The sequence below is a fragment of the Delphinapterus leucas genome, chromosome 5 (genome assembly GCF_059928025.1).
Source record: "Delphinapterus leucas isolate spDelLeu-1000000601 "Yukka" chromosome 5, BTC_Dleu_Yukka2, whole genome shotgun sequence".
Classification (NCBI taxonomy): Eukaryota; Metazoa; Chordata; class Mammalia; order Artiodactyla; family Monodontidae; genus Delphinapterus; species Delphinapterus leucas.
The window spans coordinates 2,073,198-2,093,383 of NC_143133.1; the positions used below are offsets into that span (position 1 = coordinate 2,073,198).

Below are 20,186 nucleotides of genomic sequence, written 5' to 3' on the forward strand. Positions count from 1 at the left end.
GTGCTCCATGCGTTGATAGAACACGATAGTGTTAATAAAATGTTATTTTTAATTAAAATGTTTTTTAACTTTTAGTTGGTTAAACTTAATGGTCTTGAAGTTTTTAAATGAACTTTTTTTAGCATGTTACTTTTACATCCTCATTTGATACTAGATAATTAAAACATTTCCTGTTACAGGGTACCCACTGTGTGCCACACCTTGCGCTAGGTATTTTACACTTATTATTTCTGATTGCCCCAACAACCGTGGAGCATGACTTGAGTATATTTTATTACAAATGAAGAAACTGAGGTGGAAAAGGTGATAGGGTAGATGACGAGGCAGTAGTGGGGTGCTGCTGGTGCAGAGTTGGAAGGTTCATCAGTGGGGCCTGGTGGGGGGTGAAGAAACACACCTCTAGGTTTCCAGGGAGAAGGGATTATTGGCAATGAGATAACTGGAAGACATTCATCAAAATAAATTCCAGATGGATTCAGGAGAAATGTTTAAAATTATAGAGACTGTAGAGAAAAAGCAAAGTAAAATGTTTTTCAGAGATAATGCCTAAAACTTTCTTGGAACATTTTATTAGACATGTGCCTAGGAAGCAATGATAACTTTCTCTTTAAAAGCAGAAGAATTCAAAGGAAAAGGTCTGCAGACCTAAATATGTAAAATGTTAAAATATTTGCTAATTGAAAAATAAAATTATAGAAGGTAATAGTCTGGGAATGTCAAATATAATAAAAGGTCAGTGTAGGTATACTATTTTTTTCACATTTGTAGGAATAAATACATCAAGATTTCAATAGATAGATAGGTAGACAGAGAAATTAATAGACCCTAATGGAAATTTCAGATGTAAATAAACATATAAAAAACATTCATTCTTACCTACTAATCAGAGAAATACCAAAGCAGCCACTTCCGATCCATCAAAGAAGGGAAATTTTTCTGATACCTCTGCTTCCTTTTCAGAGTATGTGAGCCAAAAAGGAAGTGAAACTTTATATTTAATCCTAACCCATTTGGAGGGTTTCCTATACTGTAAACTTTCCTTTCCAGTGTTCCACTGTTTCGTTTAGCAACTGCTGTTTGAGCTCCCACTCTAGGCACGGTCCTGCAACTAGGATTTTCTAAAAGGGTCACATTTTGGGGGATATTTATTTTATTCGTGCTGTTGCAGTTATTTGAGAGTGTGCTTTGCATTTTTATTGGCTTGATAAGATATGCTGTAGTTTTTCAGAAGTGTTCTGAACTGTGTGGAAATCATTTTGAAGTATGTCATGGCTTTGGCACCAGAGGAGAATTGCCTCCCCTAAGTAAATGAAGCATTATTATTCATTTGAGGCTTGGGGTTGAACACTTGACTAGATGGACCATTTCCTTCCTGTATTAACCCCAGAAGGTCAGGCTGCAAGGCCAAAGCGCCAAGATTTTCCTAGACACACAGTGTACTATACTTGGGAAAGAATGAATTATTTGTTCATTTCAAAACTGGATCAAGTTCTGGTTAGACGTGATAGTATTGCTTAGCTAAGTATGAATTCAAGGTAAAAACATTCTCATCTTAGGCTAATGTTGTTAGTCCCTCCTGATGTGTTTAACTAGATTGCAGAGTGGCTTTTTTCTTCCTTATCAAATCTGCGTAGAATTCTCTGTACTCACATGTGGCTGGTCAACCTGTGCTTCCTACTTGCTCAGCTGGGTCTCTGCAGTCTTTCTGGGCCTGACTCTAGTACCGTTAAGTCTAGAATTCTCCTTTTCGTACTTCCTGACCTTTGGGAGTTATACTTGCTTGAGTCTCCAAAACCAGTCAGCTAGACACAGATACACCTTTAGCTTTGTGTACCACCTTTGGGAATTGACGTAATTCTTGGAAACATTATACCCAGGTAACTCAAAACACAAAACCCAATTTGATATCCAGATTGTTGGTGTGCAGTCTGGAACCACCTTGTGAGTGGTAGACTGGGATTTGGAGTCTGTTCAGTAGCTACTTGTACCCCCAGAGTCTCTTCAGTTGTACGTCAGTTGTGATTGAAAGAGGCAAAGTGATGGCTTTTCTTAGTCAGATGCCTCTGGAATCCAAACTTGGATTAGCATTGCCAGTCCAAGATGTGAGACCTGGATGTGTATTTGGTCCTTAGTGTGTATTTATTGAGGGCCTTCTAGGGGTTAGCCTTGTGAAAACAGTAGTGACTGAGACAGGTGAGTCTGCTGCCCTCTGGGGGGTTACAGCCTACTAGGGGAGACAGACGGTGAATTTCTGAAGGTAGTACTAATAACTAACACTTAGTGTGTGTAGTTAGTGTGTCAGACACTGGTTCTAAGCATTTTACATTCATTAACTGAGGGGGTACATTTGTTAGCCTCATTATTTCAGATGTGGAAACTGAGACCAGGGGAGTTAAGACATTTTCCTAAGCTTACAGAGCCAGTAAATGGCTGAGCTGGAATTTGAACTCAAAACAGTCTGGCTCCAGAGTCTGTGCTCTGAAAGTAGGGATAAATCCTTGAAGGGAAAGAAAACCCAGGGTGATTTGAGAGAGCTGGGAGTGGGGGCTACTCTAAATAGGGGAGTAAGGGAAACTAATCTCAAAATTTGGTCTCAGAATTTGGAGGTGAAATTTGACCTGAAACTTAACCGATAAGGAGTTGTGCGCTTAAAGGAGCTGGAATAAGTTTGTTCTGGGCAGAGAATGGTCTAAAGGCTCTGGCAGGAAGGAGCTGGGTGTGTTTGCAGACCGAAGGAAGGCTAGTGTATCTGGGACAACAAGGCAGAAAGATGGCTGGAGGCCAAACTGGGTAGGTCCCTGCTGGCTGTGATCAAGATTTCAGATTTTACTCTGGGGACTATGGCAAGTCCTTGATAAGAATTAAGCAGGGGCAGGACCTGATTTGATTACATTTTTATGCAGAATGAGTTATAAGGGTTTGAGTCCAAGCAGGGAAACTAGGCTGGGGGAAGATTAAGAGTTCTGTTTTGGACGTAAGGTATGAGTGGCCCTCCTTCTATCTTTGTTTGCTTAGTTACCAAAATATAACTGAAATATCTCAGTGCTTAAAGAAAATGATGATAAACGGATTTAGTTTTGTCCCCCTCTCCCACTCCAAACAGAAGCCAGTCCTCACTCCTGGCTTGGCTCTAGCTGTCCCTCTGCTGGAGTGCCTCTCGCCCTCGCCACCTGTGATGTCACCTCTGGGAGCCTTTCCTTCTTAATGTTGCCACTGACCCCCCCCCCCCGCCCCCCGCGTCTTCCCAGTCCCCTTCCATGGTACTATGTGATTTACTTATGTGGCACGTTTATTGCCTGGCCCCCTCTGCTAGTATATACATTTCCTGAAGGCAGAAATCTTTGTTTTGTGCATTGCGTCTCCCAAGCATCCAGATTGAAGAACAGTGCCTGGCCTGTGTTAGCTTCATGGTAGGAGCGCAGTAGGCATTTGATGACGTTATCCTTTGGCTTCTGCTTCAGTTACATTTGAAAAATTATGTGGGATCTGTCGCTCTGTCTGTGGCCCAAGTGCAGATGGAGCCTTTTAGAATTTGAATTCTCCCCTCTACCTCAGTAGTGTCATGTTTGTTGAAATGGTGCCATTTTGATTAAGTAAAAACTAATATATGCAATTTGAGGCATGATTTTCCTTTGTCTCAATTTGTTTTTGGCCATTTTTTTCATATGGTTTAAGACTTTCATAAATTTCCCCTTCAAATATCATTTGGAATTTTTAAAGGCTTCAGAAGTTATTTCGATATTAACATAGGAAATTTCTATGGTGGTAGTGATAATGAGAAATAAATTATATATACTAGAAATTTTTTTTTTTTTTTTGCGGTACGCGGGACTCTCACCGCTGTGGCCTCCCCCGTTGCGGAGCACAGGCTCCGGACGCACAGGCCCAGCAGCCATAGCTCACAGGCCCAGCCGCTCCGCGGCATGTGGGATCTTCCCGGACGGGGGCACGAACCCGCGTCCCCTACATCGGCAGGCAGACTCTCAACCACTGAGCCACCAGGGAAGCCCTAGAAAATATTTTTTAATATATTTTTGAAACCAGTTGCAGTTGTGACAGAGATCAGAAATTTTAAATTATGTGTCACCAACAATAAAAATCATGTTAGCAAGAAGCAATTTGGTGTTGTGGAATGTCCATAAGCCTGGCCAGGACACTTTGGCCCTAGCCTTGCCCAGGAATCATAGCCACCCTTTAATGTGTGTCCACTGTCTACCAGACACTCAGCTGAATGCTCTCCAAATGGCATTTCTGATTCTTACGATAACCCTCAAGGTTGCCATGACAACACCCGTTCATAGGTGAGGAAACTGTGGTCCAGAGAGAAGTTAAACAACTTCAGAAGTTCAGGATCACAGTAGTAAGCAGCGCAGTGGACATCAGACTTGGCCTCAGCCTGACTCCAGACACACCAGGCTGCTGCTTTCTGCCTGTTACTCCCTGTGTGCCCAGGGCCGTCTTCTCCCTTCTCCAAACCTCAGTTTTCCTAATTTTATTTAATTAAGTTTAATTAATTAATTAATTTTTGGCTGCACCACGCGGCATGTGGGATCCTAGTTCCCTGACCAAGGATCGAACCGCCCCCTTCATTGGAAGCGCGGAGTCTTACCCACTGGACTGCCAGGGAAGTCCCATCGGTTTTCCTACTTTTCAAATGAAGGGGTTAGATTTAAACTACGATGGAGATGTTTACAGCACTGACTCAGAAGGGCTCTAAGGGTCCTCATGGCTGCTCTGCTGCTGGCAGCTCTTTAGTTCATCACACTTTTATTGAGCACCTCCTGTGCACCAGACAGCAGTGTACGATGCTCAGACGACGAAGGGCAGAAAACCTGGTCTGCCTCTTGGAACTAGCAGGGTGGTGTGTTCCCCTAATAGCTTCAGACTTTGAGACCAGCGTGCTAAGTGCCCTGTTCTTCAGTAGTAAACCTTGCCTGTCGTACCCTCACGTGCAAAGGGAAGTGCATCAAATCCCCTTGATTCCTTATAGGATGAAGTGCTCTGTTGTGCTTAGAGGCCAGGAACTCCGCTGCTTTTTGTAAGATGGAAGTACGTAGCGGCTGCACAGTAAAGCCAGTACTGATTTAAGGAAATATTCAGCCGTCAATGCTTCTGATACGAATCATTTTGGAGGACTGACTATGAGGGGCTCATTAACCCTATACATTCTTAACTCAACTTGAGAGTTTGGTTAACTTACTATCTCTGCCTTAGGGTAAAACAGTCTCTTAGAGCCTACATTTTCTCACCTGTAAAATCAGGATAGGGCCACTCTAGTAAAGTACTTAACAGAATATATATTAAACTTTAAACAAATGTTCGATGTCATCATGCTGCTGGAAGTACAAGGTACTGTGTACTCTGTTCATTTATACCTTCAAGGATGCTTATGATTTTATTTATGTTCTTAATGGTGTTTTATTTTTAAATTTTTCTTTTTTTATAAATTTAACTTTTAAAAAGTATATATGAACAGTAAAGACTCTCCTGGCCATCTCTGTCCTCCATTCACCCAGATCCCATTCCTTACAAGTATAAACCACCATTTTAAGTTTCTTGTACATTCTTCCTACATTTCTTTATGCAAATACAAGCAAATGTGAGTATTTTTCTTACCCCTCCTTTCCCCACCAAGTGGTACTATAAATACATCATTCTCTGTATCTTGCTTTTTTTCACTTGATAGTATGTCTTTATTTTTGTGAAAATGAGACCATCTAAGAATTTGTGTGCTCATAATTATTTCATAGCATAAAGGGTTTTCAGTCTCCATCAGCTGACCTGATTACTTTTCAGAGAAATTTACCTTTGGCAGATTTTTACTTAGACTAATTGTTGTGATTTCATTTTATTTTATTATTTATTTATTTATTTTTGGCTGCATTGGGTCTTCGTTGCTGCATGCGGGCTTTTCTCTAGTTGTGGCGAGCGGGGGCTACTCTTCGTTGTGGCGCGGGCTTCTCATTGCAGTGGTTTCTCTTGTTGCGGAGCACAGGCTCTAGGCGTGCGGGCAGTAGTTGTGGCACGCAGGCTCAGTAGCTGTGGGTCACGGGCTCTAGAGCGCAGGCTCAGTAGTTGTGGTTTGCGGGCTGTAGAGCGCAGGCTCAGTAGTTGTGGCTCGTGGCCTCTAGAGCGCAGGCTCAGTAGTTGTGGCTCACAGGCTCTAGAGCGCAGGCTCAGTAGTTGTGGTGCACGGGCTTAGTTGCTCCACAGCATGTGGAATCTTCCTGGACCAGGGCTCGAACCTGTGTTCCCTGCCTTGGCAGGCAGATTCTTAACCACTGCGCCACCAGGGAAGTCTGTTTTTGTGGTGTTTTAATCTTCCTTACTTACAACCCTGCCAAGGTTTCCCCCCTTCCTCCTTCCCAGAAAAATAAGGAAAAATCCAACTCAAACCCTTACATTGTAAGCACCCTCATGGAATGAAATTCAGGAAAAGTTTTGTTTCAATAAAACCGTAAAATTTGAAAGTCTTCATTACTTCAGCAAAAATATAGTTTAAAAAATAAAAATAGTAAAGTAATTGAAGGACAGTAACAGTATCATGAAGGATCTAAAATAGAGAAAGTGGTTGATGCTGTCAGAGGATAAAGTTGAATTCTACTTTTTTTCTACATGTAGCTGTTCTGGACGTGGGTAACTCAGTATGTGCATCAGTATAGTAACTATAGTGGAGACCGTCCTGTGGTGTGGTGGTTATTTGTTAAATTGTGAGACACCATGTATAAAATTACTTCTCCCAGATTCCTCTCCTGAAATCTGAATTGTAGTTTCCTTTGTGGAATTTCTTCTTGAAAGCACTTAAGAGTATACTGATCAATATTTGCTCACATGCTATCTGAAAGTAGTGGATGTTACTTCAGATACATTTTTTTTGGATGAAAGCAGAATTTTGTGAAATTAGTAATGGAGAATGATTGTGTATTCCTTTCCACCATTCACCCACTTACCCGATGTTTATTGAGGCCTGTTAATGTGCTAATTAGTGGGGAGATGGTGCTGAGTTAGACAGTAGACCGCGGTGTGCTACCTGCTCTCGGCCAGTATCCACATTTTGACTTCCTGTGTGGCAGTTGATGGATGAGCGTGGCGTTTAGGCGGTCTTGGGTTCAGGTCCTGATTCGGCCTTTTATTTATCTTGTGGCCTCAGGAACTTGAAACTCAGAGTCAGCTCTTCCTCTGCAGGTTGGGAACTCGCAGGGTTGTTTGAGTGAACGAGTCTGTGTGGAAGCGTGTACTCTACAGTGGCCTGTGGTACTGTCCTCGTAAAATTCACATGTTGGTCACTCTTCTGATCCTTTGCATTTGCTAGTTGCATTCTCCTCAACTGGATTTGGGGAATATTTGGTTTGGAGTTTGTGAGTCATGGAGATGATGACTATGCCTCTATCCTGTTTTATCATTTTTTCCCTAAGGTGCTTTCAGATACATTGTCTTATTTAATCCTTAGGTTAGGGAGATATTTTTACTTTATAGATGAGGACTTCGTAAGTGATGACATTATACAGTGGAACAAGTGGGACTAACCACTGATACCTAGCCCAAGGGCCTGTCCACTACCCAGTACTGACCCTTGGACTGGAGGATCCTCTCATCAGCACAGGAAGACCATTTGGTGAGAAGCAATTAAGAGTGCAGTCTCTAAACCATAGTCTTTTTTTTTTTTTAATAATTTTTATTGGAGTGTAGTTGCTTTACAATGTTGTGTTAGTTTCTGCTGTACAGCAAAGTGAATCAGCTATATGTATACGTATGTCCCCTCTTTTTTTGATTTCCTTCCCATTTAGGTCACCACAGAGCATTGAGTAGAGTTCCCTGTGTCTAAACAAGTCTTAATTTCAGATTCTTGCTTCTCCACTATGGCTGTGTAACCTTAAGTAGGTAACTGGAATCTCTGTAATAATACACCAGAAGATTGATTAAGTGCTATAGTAAAAGAAAAACAACAGCTGCTATATAACTATATAAAAACGTAATAAAATGTGGAAGATTTAGGCTGGGAATCTGTTAACAAATCATTTATCCTAAAGGAGAGAGGAAGCAAGAGGACCCACCCAGATAATTCCTCAATGAAAGGAGCATAAGAGCAGGCGACAAGGCTAGGAAGCACTGCTTTGATTCAATTTTACCTTTTTTGTTTCTTTCTTTCTTTTCTAATTTGAGCTTCCTGGACATATGATGGTGAGAGGTAGTGTGTGGCAGAGTTAAGAGCAGGTGCTCTGGAGCTGGGCAGCCTGGGTTCAGATCCTAGCAACCCCACTACAGGCTCTTAACTGCATTGTGCCTCAGTTTCCTTATCCTTCGGAAAAATGAGTTAATACATGTAAAAGATGAGCTTTAGATCAGTAATTACCACTTAGTAAGCAGTGCTTATCTTAAAGGGAACTTTTGAGCAGTTTCATCTGCAAGAGAACATCTGGAGACACAGGAATAGAAATGATCCGATCAGAGTAATTAAAGGCTTTTACTGAGCTGTGAGTCCTGAGCAGGGCACACTCAGCTTGAAGCTGTGAAGAGGAGTCTTAAACATAAGGTAGGTGTTTGTCCTTTAGGGGAACTGGAGAACTAGGCTAGTAATGTTGGCAATGAGGGTTGTAACTCATTATGGTTGTATTCTGTTTTATTTGGGAGAGGGCTCAGTGTTGGGCTCCTTTGTCAGGAGATTTAGAGACTCCCCTTTCATTGACTAGCTGGGCACCCCTTCCACAATTGAAGGTTTCTGAGAATTTGTAATGGATTTCTGGCGGGGACTTCCTTGTCTCTTCCACTTTCCTACCTGAGGCGCTGGACGGGGTGTGGACTGTCTCTGCAGCACTGTTCCCAGCCCTTTGCCTAGGCTTGGCTATCACTGTTAGCTCTGCCAAGCTTGTAGAAAATCTTGTCACTCTTCCCAGCAAAGGCGCCACTCTATTTTTTAAGCTTTTTTCTGGCTTTATTGAGGTATAATTGAAAAATAAAATTGTAATATGTTTAAAGCACACAACGTGATGATTTGATATGTGTATATATTGTGAAATGATCCCCACAATCCAGTTATTTAACATATCCATCACCTCACCTAGCTGCGCTTTTTTATTTTTATTTTTTCTGGTGAGACCACCTTCTGTTTAATTAAGTGTGGCCTGATGGTGCCCTTTCATTCTGGATGCAAACCTTATGGAGCCCTCCCAGAGATGTTCATTCACCAGGTGACTGCCACCTGCCCCAAGCCAACCTGGAAGCACCTGCTTAGCTCTAAGCGTCGCTTCCGTGAAGCTTTCCATCAGCGTCCTAGGGCAGCCCGCTCCATCAGTGTCCCAGGGCTGCCATGACTGGGCGGCTTGAACAGCAAAAGTTTATCGTCTCAGTTCTGGAGACCAGAAGTGCAAGATCAGGGTGTCAGCAGGGCCAGTTCCTTCTGAGGCTGTGAGGGAGCCTCTCTCTGTTCCAGGCCGCTCCCCTGGCTGCTGGTTTGCTCGCAGTCTTTGGTGTTCCTTGGCTTGTAGATGCTTCACCTCAGCTCATCTCTACCTTCATCTTCACATGGCCTCTCCCTGTAGTCTTGTCTGTGTCCAAATGCCCCGTTTGCATGAGGACACCAGTCATATTGGGTTAGGGGCCCACCCTTCTCCAGTATGACATCATCTTAACTAATTACCTCTGCAGTGACCCTGTTTCCAGATAAGGTCACATTCTGAGGTGCTGGGAGTTAAGGCTTTAACATGAATTTGGGGGCGTACAGTTCAACCCATAATACCCTCTCTCTGCTTTTTCTACCTCCCCCTGGACACTTTTGGCCTGCTGATATGTAAGTAGATTTCTCTCATGGCACCAAGAGTATTTGATTACATTTATTTGTCTGTGGTCTCCTACTCATTTTGTAACTTTTTATCTCTGCTGCCTTGTACATGATGTGGAAAGTAGCTCTGGTGGAGATATATTAAGTACCTGGAGTTACAGAAATAGAGGAAGATACTGCAGAGGTCACCTCTTATCTTGTTTTCCTATTGACGGTACCAAAGGCTCTCTGGAGTTGGCTGTGAGGTGGCCAGGGACACCAGCAGAGGCTGCCACTTCTGTTACCGTATGAGCATGTTTGATACCTCCTGGTTTATTTTCCATGGCATGATAGCTCAATATCACCTGGCAGTCTTTATGCTCTCTGAGATTGTTTGAAGAACATTTAGAAACGCTGAAGACCCTCCAGGTCTTCAGCATTCGCCTGACCCAGAGAATTTTGTTAATGGTCACCTTCTTGTTTCAGCCTTTGGTTTGAGTGTTCTGTTTTTAGGGATTCAAAAGTAAATCATGTGAATGGCTGGAATAGTTAGCAGAATGTCTGTGCCAGAAGGGAGATGCCAAGAAATAATTGAATCTGCTCCCAAAGCTTTAGAATTAGCTCATTAGATACGTTAGAGAAAAGAAATTTGTCTGGGTTCTGATCTGAGGTTTAGTTACATGTTAGTGAGGGTACATTGTCCTGGGACTGGAATACCTTTGCTAAGAAAGAATATTCCAGGGCACGCTTTTTGTTATTTCCAGAATAAATAACATTCTAGGCAGAGTGGTATTTTCTGTGGTGTTAGTAGAAAGGAGAGGTTAATCTTAAAATATCCTTTCATCCCGTATCAGTCACATCTGTCTGAAAGAACATGCTGAAATTTGTTCATCTGAAGGCAGACAGAGACCAGCTTATGAAAGGTCTGGAGGCATTTTATTCTATGAGCAAGGAAAATTATGGAGCATTTCAGACACATACGAAATAGAATAGTATAATGAGCCCTGCTTTATCCTTCATCCAGCTTCAGCAGTTATTAACTCATGGCTGGTCTTGTTTATTTTGTGTAACCCTTACTCTCCCTCGACCCCATATAAGTTTTAGGCAAATTCCAGATGTCATATTATTTCATCCATAAATATTTCTGTATGTATCTAATACAACCATAATAATACCACACCTAAACTTTTTAACAGTAATTCCTTAATGCCATCCAAGTCCACTTGGTGTTCAAATTTCTAATTGTCTCGAATGTCATTTTTAGATTTTTATTTTACAGTTTACTTGAATCAGGATCTGGCAGAGATCCTCCTATTACCTGTTGGGTTTTAAGCAGGGGAATGAATGACATGATCTGACTTATATTTTGAAACTCTCTCTGGCCTCACTGTGAAAAATGGATCGGTGTGGGGGTTGCTAGGAGACTGGAAGTGGAGAAACTAATTAGGAGGCTACTGTGTGTCCAGGAGGTGAGTCGTAATTATCTAGATTAGAGTGATGTAGTGGAGATGGAGAAAAGTGGGTGAATGCGAGATGTAACCTGGGCAGGCCGAGCTTGTTTGTCATGGCTCAGCCAGACTTTTGGGTTCTGCTGGGTTTGTATGTTTGTTTATTTGAAAGTATTGTTCCGAGAGATTTCATTGATTTCAGTATCAACATTTTAAGTTTAGTGAAATCTTAACATTTTTACACAGGTTAAATTACAGCAACTTTATGGAATACTGAGATAGAGGAATATTAATCCCTACTTCTCTTGAATCAATTTATTCAACTTTAATACAGCTTATTTGCCATTATATCATCTTGTTTATATGTGACTACAGTGATAATATTGATAACTTTATATAATAGGAAATTTATAGTTTTTCACTTAAACATGTTATAGTCTCATGTGTATTCTGCTAAAGAATATTCATAGTTTCATAATACTGTATTGAGCAGATTATGTTATAGCCATTCATGTGTTATTGGATGTTGATCTTTTAAAATTATTTTATTTTGAAATTATTCTAAATAATGTTGCAGGAAGTTTTTTTTGCATCTGTATTTTTTCCATTTATTTTTTAAAAATCTGGATTAAGTAATGACTTCTTTGTAGAGATCTTCCTAGAAAAATTTGCTGTCAAATTTTTGTTTGACAAAAATTTGTGTGACAAAAAATGTCACACACTTAGAAACAACATCAATGAAACCTGAAGCCGTAATTGACGAAAACCAAGTACAGGCTTTTATTTTTTTAAAGAGTGTCTCTCTCTCTCTCTCTCTCTCTCTCTCTCTCTCTATTTATTTGGTTGCGCTGGGTCTCTTAGTTACGGCAGGCAGGTTCCTTAGTTGTGGCACACGGGCTCCTTAGTTGTGGCACGCATGTGGGATCTAGTTCCCTGGGCAGGGATCGAACCTGGGCCCCCTGCACTGGGAGGGCAGAGTCCTAGCCGCTGCGCCACCAAGGAAGTCCCCAAGTACAGGTTTTGTACGTTAAAAGTTGGAATTATGTTTATTCTTGGTTATTGGGCTCAGAATATGTATACTTTGATTTAAGTTTATAGACTTCCTTATTGAAGGGAGACCACATGCATATCTGGTCTTCAGTCTTTATCTTCTCCCATTCATATGGCAATTTGTAATAAAATGAGAGAAATCTCTGCCTTATCATCAGCATGTTGGTTTTACAGAGATTCTTTTCTTTCAGTCAGCTCTGGGAACCAGGAAGCAGCTATAGTTGCCTCTAGAATGTTCCCCTGTGTCCTTATTTACTGATGAAAATAGCTTAAAATTAGGACTCATTTGATAATAGAGAACTCATAATACTGTATATCCTATTGTCTTTTTTTTTTTTTTTTTTAATTTTTGGCCGCACCGCATGGCATGCGGGTCCCCAACCAGGTATCGAAGCTGAGCCCCCTGCAGTGGAAGAGTGGAGTCTTAACCACTGAACCGTCAGGGAGTCCCTTTTTTGTTTTTTTGAAATGCTGAAGTGGAACATTTTTATCATTGGCTCAGAATGGTCAGCTTCTTTTATATCTAATGAAGAAATGTCAGACAACCATTAATAATGTTTTTGTTCTTTGGGTCCTTCTTTTAAAATAAACTAGGTTAAAGTAAACAGATGACACTAAACATTTTAAAGGATATGTTCAGAGAAGGGTAAGTTTTAAAGACTACGTTTTAGGTCATTGGTTCACTTATTCTGTTTTATTGCCTTTTAGTCACCGATTGTTTTCATACTTTGTCTTTAAGTCCTTGAAATAGTGTCACTTCAAGTATGCTCTTCTATCATATCTTTAGATTTCAGAAAAGCAATATCCAAATCGATCTTTTTCTTTAAAAAAATGTTCAACTGATTCTTTGGCTGTTGGTACCACAAAATATATTTTTTTAATAAACTATTCTTTAAAGCCTTACTATTCAAATTGCTGTCTGAGTCCAGTGGCATTGGTATCACTTGGGAGCTCATGAGACATGCAGGATCTCAGGCCCCATCTCAGACCTACTGGATATGAATTTGTATCTTAACATGATTCTTAGGCGATTCATATGCACATTAAAAAGCTAATAACGCCAGCCCCAGATTCCTGGTTGGATCCTCCTGTCCAAGGCATCTATGCCCTCAATTCCATCGCTTTGGGAACATTGTTTCCTCTCACTGTCACCATCATCATCATTTACAACATAGCTTAGAGGTTAGGAACAGGAGTTCTGCGTCCAGGAGGGCTGCATTAGAATCCCAGCCATGTTAACTTCCTAGCTGGGTGACCTAAGTTCCCTTATCTGTAAAGTGAGAAAAACAATAGTATATTGACAAATAGGGGAGGTGAGAGGATCAAATACAGGTAAAGAACAAAGTCTAGCGTACAATTCTGTCTGCTTTCATTCTCCTTCCCCTTATCACAAACATTATTTTAGATATCTATTGCAGCATAACAAACCATCCCAGGACTTTGCAGCTTAAAATAATTATTTTATTATTCATATTTCATGATTTTGTGGGTCATGAATTTAGGCAAGGCACAACTGGGCAGTTCTGTTCTATGTGGCATCTACTGAGGTCACTTGATGACTTTCAAGTTTTTAAATTGTTATTTTAATTAAGTTGTATATTCTGGATGTAAATCTTTTCTCAGATATATGATTTGTAAATTTTTTTCCATTTTATGGGTTGTCTTTTCACTTTTTTATGTACCTTTGAAGCACAAATGTTTTTAATTTTTAGGAAGTCCAGTTTATCTTTTTTCTTTTGTTGCTATCTTTTTGGTGTCACATAAGACTTTGCCTAAACCAGGGTCTCTTAGATTCACTCCTTTACTTTCTTGTAAGTATTCTATAGTTTTTGCTGTTACATTTAGGTCTGTGTTCCGTTTGGACTGAATTTTTGTACACGGTGTAAGAAGGAGCACCATTTACTTTTTTAATTGCTAATTTAATCACCTCTTTTAAATCCCCATGTTGCTTATCCTCTGTGGCTTGAGGAACTGTTGTTCACTCACTCGCCATTAAAACTCTGCCTGTGGGTTCTGAGACTATTTCTCACCTGTGTCTTTATCCTTTCCTTCTTGTTCTTAATTTATTCAAGACTTTTTAGTTACATACCAGCTATATGGCAAAATCGGTTTTGGGTGCTGGTTCTGCTCCCTCTTCTCAACTTACATGCTTCTGCTGGCCAGTTTCCTCTCCTCTCCTGGCCCCACCTCTGTGCTGATGACTTCCACATCAGCACCTCCGCCTTCCTCAGTGAGTCTGTCTCCACTTCTGGACTGTGAGTCCAGCTTCCTCAAAGTGAGGACTACATCTGATTAATTTTGTGCCCAGCACAGTGACTGGACATAAAAGATGCTCAGTAAACATTGCATATATATATATATTGTTAAAGCTGTCATTCAGTGGGTTATAAAAGCAGAATGAACTATTTGTATGATTAGTAAAGGTGCTATTTAGAGATTTATAGTTAAAAGATGAATATAATTTAGTGTGTTCAAACAGCATTTCAAATAAAAGATTGGGATTAAAAAGAGTGTAAAGTGGGACTTCCCTGGTGGTCCAGTGGTTAAGACTCTGAGCTCCCCAGGCAGGGGGCCTGGGTTCAATCCCTGGTCAGGGAACTACATCCTGCATGCCTCAACTAAAAGATCCCCCATGCCACAATTAAAAGATTCCCCCATGCTGCAACTAAAGATCCCGCACGCCACAACAAAGATGCCGCATATTGCAACCAAGACCTGGCGCAGCCAAATAAATAAATAAGTTTTTTTTTAAAAAAAAAAGACTGTAAAGTAAGTAGCCATATTAGCAGACGTTTAAATTTGAGCCATTTGGGCATCTTTTCAGGTTATTCACAAACTCAAGGACATGCTGACATTTTCTGAGCCTACTATTATTGTTCTTTGAACCAAGAAGGTGATGTTGATGAAGAGCGTTTCCCATTTGCATGAATACAGATGTGTGAGCGGCTTCTCTCCTTTGACCTGTGTGGCAAATCCTTTGCAGAGTTGCCACCAGTACTTTTTGGGGACAATATCATGAATCACACATTTCTCCAGAAATGAACTGTGCTGCTTTTAGAAGATCCTGTCTGTTTGGGACAATATGTTGACTTGAAACTATCTTGTGGTCAAAATTTTCATATCTAATCTTGTGGTCAAAATTTTCATATCTAATTATATTTCTTCAGTTTGTCAGAGGATATACTAGCTTTGTTATTGTTTTCCTGTTGTCTGCTGAAGAACAGTGGCAAGGACAAAAACTGCCCTTGTTGGTGGAAAGGTGGGCGATGGCTGATCAGCCACGTGCCTCAGAAGCCACAAAGAAGCATCACACGTCATGGCTCTGACTGGTCGGTCAGTCCGGGCATCCTCATGCTGGAGATTGTATTTATCAGGCTGATGTTCTCATTATGAAATGCTACTGGACATTGATTCAAAAACAATACTGTCTTTTGTTCTGATTCTGTAGGAGCCTAGAAAGATTGTGCAATGAATGGTGATACTCGGGCCGCAGTGGTGACCTCACCACCCCCGACCACAGCCCCTCACAAAGAGAGGTATTTCGACAGAGTGGATGAGAACAATCCAGAATACTTGCGAGAGAGGAACATGGCACCAGACCTTCGCCAGGACTTCAATATGATGGAGCAAAAAAAGAGGGTGTCCATGATTCTGCAAAGTCCCGTAAGAGAAGCTTTGTCTCTGACCAAGTGTCCTCTTCCTTCTTCCACTACTTCAGCTCTTATGCTCTGTTGTATGTGTCATAGTCCGTTTACCTTAACACAGGAAATCAGTGCCTTGTATATATGTATGGCTGTTAAAGAGTTCAGTTTAGTTCAAGTTATCAGACACACAAATGAAAAATCTTCATTATCATAAAGGATAGGAGGTGTTCATTTCTCCTTTTCACTCTCTCACTGCTTCGCCAGAGAGTCTTTATAACGACCATTTGAAAATTACTCTTGCCTCCAAAACACCTAGCTTGGTGCTGGGCACTTAGTAGGTCTCAGCAACACCTGATTGTTGATTGATTTTACCTTTAGTTGTGTTCGGCATTTGAACCACAGTCACGCCCAACTGTCTTCTGTTTGCATCTTTAGGTAAAGTAGTGCTGTTTTCATAGTTTTTTCATGTTGATGCTGCTGTCTTTATGTGTGCTTCATTCTTTTTATCCTTTTAATCTGTTCTTGTTCTATTTCCTTAATATTTTGGGGTGTCACTTGGCAGATAATTCATTTGAGTTATTTTTTTAAATGTTGATCATCTCTGTCTGCAAGGAACTGGGTACTTAGCATACAAAGCTTATTTGTTTGGTTGTTATTATTATTCATATATTATTCCTCAATAATATAACTTGCAGTAAAGTACACAAGTCTTAAGTGTACAGCTTGATGAATTTTGACATATGTATAACACCTGTGTAAATGCCCAGATCAAGTCTCAGACTTTACATTGTAGTCGAAGGAGATAACCAAGGAGCAACAAACAGAAGCACAGTGCAGGGAACAGCTGGATGATTAGATTGAGTGTGACTGGGTAGAACAAACCTCTCTGAGTGAGGAAGATTTGACCTGAACTCTGAATGACAGGAAGGAGCCGGCCATGCAGGGATGGGGGAGAAGCAGACATGAAATTCCCAGGACAGGAATGAGCTTGAAGAGTCCAAGGGCAGCCAGTGTGGTCTGGGCATAGGAAGCGGGAGTGCGGGGTGCGTGAGGTTGGAGAGGGAGGAAGGGGCAGTTGCCTCAGAGGCTGTGTCAGCCCAGCTCAGGGACCGTTGCAGACGGGAACGGCACGCTTCAGTCTTTGAGTAACTCATTCTGGGTTGGTATACAGAGAGCACCGTAGAGGGCAAGAGAGTAAGCTGTCTTTCCAAGCAAGAGGTAGTGGTAGCTTGGGCCAGAGTGGTGGTGGTAGAGGTGGAGAGAGGTAAACTCATTTGTGTTCTGTTTTGAAGGTGGAATAAATAGGACTTGCTGATGGATGGGGAGGAAGAGGTGAGGGAAAAAAAAAAGAATCAGGATAACATCTAGACTTGGCTTGAGCAGTTGTCCTGTGTAAAAGCAACAAGAAACCAAGTGAAAATCACTAAGGATAGAGTGAAGAAGCTAAACTTTCAGTACCGAGTATGTGCCAGGCACTGTGCTGGGGGCACTGGTGATGCCAAGTCCCTACCCACAGGGGTCAAGAACACAGTCAGCATCAAAATGTTACTGACCCACATGCACTGTGGGGTCTGGGAACAGAGAAAGAACCCTAGAGGAAAGACTGGTAAGGCCTGGGCTTTACTGAGTAGAATGTACCCGGCGTTGGTTTTTTGGTTTTAGGAGCGTGGGTCGTTCAACTGCAGTAAGGAGTGGGAAGGCCCACCCTGTGTGCACAGATGCTGACGGTTGGGAGATGTGAGAGGGAACCTGTGGAAGTTTCCTTCAGACTGATTCTCTGTTCTCAGTGGAATAAGAAGTGGAGGCATCTGCTTAGAATGGGCACGGGGAGTGGTGTAGAGAAGGCATGAAGAGTATGCGAGAGAATGGGCAAGAAAAGTCAAGAATGATCCGTGGGTTAATGTCAAGGGTGCACTCAGGTCAGTGGTCATGGATTTACAGTGAGACAGTGCGGTACGGTCTTCGTTCCCCAGCCACTTTCAGCAGCGTGAATAGAAAGGGTGTGAAGAGTTGAACTTAACCTGGGGTTGGGATTTTGCCAGATGAAATGGTAGAGAGTTGAAGTTGTAAGCAAGGGAATGGCTATAGTTTTAAACCAAGGGCCTAAGCTGAATGAGAGAGGTCAGGACACAGGGAAGGTACGGGATGGTGATAAGGTCTTAGGATCAAGACGGACACTAGGAGAGGGTGTTTGGAGAGCACGTGCTTGGCTCCGAGACTGAAGAGGGGCCCAGTTACTAGAAATGAGCAGGTCTCTAGGGCATGACCATGGAAATAGGAGGCCGGGGTGAATTGGATGACACGGTCGTCGGAGGAGAGGCGATCAGGGAGCTGAGAGGGGAGGGTGTGGATATTTAACCATCCGGAGTTAGGACCAAGCAAGCAAGCAGGCAAGGTCATTGGCTGGTGACTGCTGGTTGAGGAAAGAGGCTGGGGTCCAGATGGGTGGCTCCAGGCCTCACTCACTGGTAGTTAAGCGCAGCTCCATACTGTACACATATAGGTCATCTGGAATGCTGTTGATACAGAGGGTCCTTTGTACTGTGGATTTTTTCTTTTTGTGTTTTCCTTACTAAGTTTTAAGTTCCTGATGGCAAAGCCGTTTTCTTCCTATGTGTCCTCAGTGCCTAGAACAGTGTCAGGTGTTGTAAGGTGACTCAGGGTATTTAATCAGTCCCCTACTGTTTAAAATGTAGACTGTTACCTGTTTTCCCTTTTATTGGTAATAATGCTGGAATGAGCATCCTTATGAATAAGTCTTTGAGCACACCTGTGATTAGTTCCTTAGAAAAGATTCCTAGGAATAGGATGCCTGTTCAAATTTTTAAGCTTTTATCTTGTTAAATTACTGTCCAGAAAGAATGTACTTATTTATGCTCCAGGTAGTGATATATGAGAATATCCATTTGCCTTTCCAGCACGGGATGAAAACAAACAGAAAATTAGTCTATGCGATAGTTACCCCTGCCTTCCCAAGGAACAGAAAAGAAACGATATCTCATTGTTTTAATTTGCCTTTTATTAGGCTTTCTGTGAAGAATTGGAATCAATGATACAGGAACAATTTAAGAAGGGGAAGAATCCCACAGGCCTATTGGCATTACAGCAGATTGCAGATTTTATGACCACGAATGTACCGAATGTCTACCCGGCAGCTCCGCAGGGAGGGATGGCTGCCTTAAACATGAGTGAGTAGTTCCTGACTTGGTATACATTCTCTGTCATTTTCCGGGTAAAATTTCCTAATATTTTCCAATGTGAAATAGATGAGCACACACTATGTAATACATAGAATTGAGGTTTTTTTTAAAATTGAGTTTTAGTTGTAGTAAAAGATAGGCCTAAAAATGTCTTGACTATGGAGGGCTCCTTTTTTATGAGCCAGTGAGACTGTTATTTCTCAGGCAGGTAACTTTTTATGTGACTTCTCAGACCCTTTATGAATGAAAAAAAAAACTAATCAGAAATAATGCTTGGGGAGTAGCACATTGATTTTGATTTTGCCTGAACTTATTTCAGTCAAGCCAACATTTCTTTTTTTTTTTTTTTAATAAATTTATTTCATTTAAAATTTTTGGCTGTGTTGGGTCTTCGTTGCTGCACGTGGGCTTTCTCTAGTTGTGGCAAGCAGGGGCTACTCTTGGTTGCGGTGCGTGGGCTTCTCATTACGGTGGTTTCTCTTGTTGCGGAGCACGGGCTCTAGGCGCACGGGCTTCAGTAGTTGTGGCTCACGGTCTCTAGAGCGCAGGCTCAGTAGTTGTGGTGCATGGGCTTAGTTGCTCCGCGGCATGTGGGATCTTCCCGGACCAGGGCTCAAACCCGTGTCCCCTGCATTGGCAGGCGGATTCTTAACCACTGCGCCACCAGGGAAGCCCCAAGCCAACATTTCTTATCCACCATTCCTCACTGCTCTTCACAAATGAATGAGAAACAGAAAAATTCCAAAAGAAAGCTAGAAGAAAAATGTTGGGTGGGTGAATGTGAGCAAAGTTAGTTAGCAGAGTTAGTTGTGCAGAGATGGCGCTTTGCCGTGGCTGTTGAATTTGTAAATGTTAACATGACAAGGTGGAGCCCAGGGTACCTTGAGCATCAGCTAATGTGACCTGCTGTGTACTGTGCCCTGGATCAATCTCTGATGTTTCTAGTTGGATAATCAGCTTCTGACTGACCAACTTAAGGTATTGGTTTGCGTTAGATCACCTGCCATGTGCTATTTACCTGTCTGTTCTCTGGTATTCTTAGAAGTTGATTGACATTCACCTGAGTGATAATATCATTAATGTCCAG

The 20,186-nt window shown here is 41.7% G+C and overlaps 1 protein-coding gene across 15 annotated transcripts in view; it reads left to right on the forward strand.

Moving 5' to 3' along the window:
- The window catches only part of ADD1 (adducin 1), a 76,201-nt gene that overhangs the window by 19,437 nt on the left and 36,578 nt on the right, over positions 1–20,186 (forward strand). For all 15 annotated transcript variants that reach the window (XM_089911429.1, XM_089911424.1, XM_089911430.1 and 12 more), the window contains exons 2-3: positions 15,704–15,918; positions 18,925–19,087. In XM_089911429.1, the coding sequence (XP_089767555.1) occupies positions 15,724–15,918; positions 18,925–19,087 (358 nt within the window). In that variant the 5' untranslated portion in view covers positions 15,704–15,723. The remainder of the gene's footprint in view (positions 1–15,703; positions 15,919–18,924; positions 19,088–20,186) is intronic.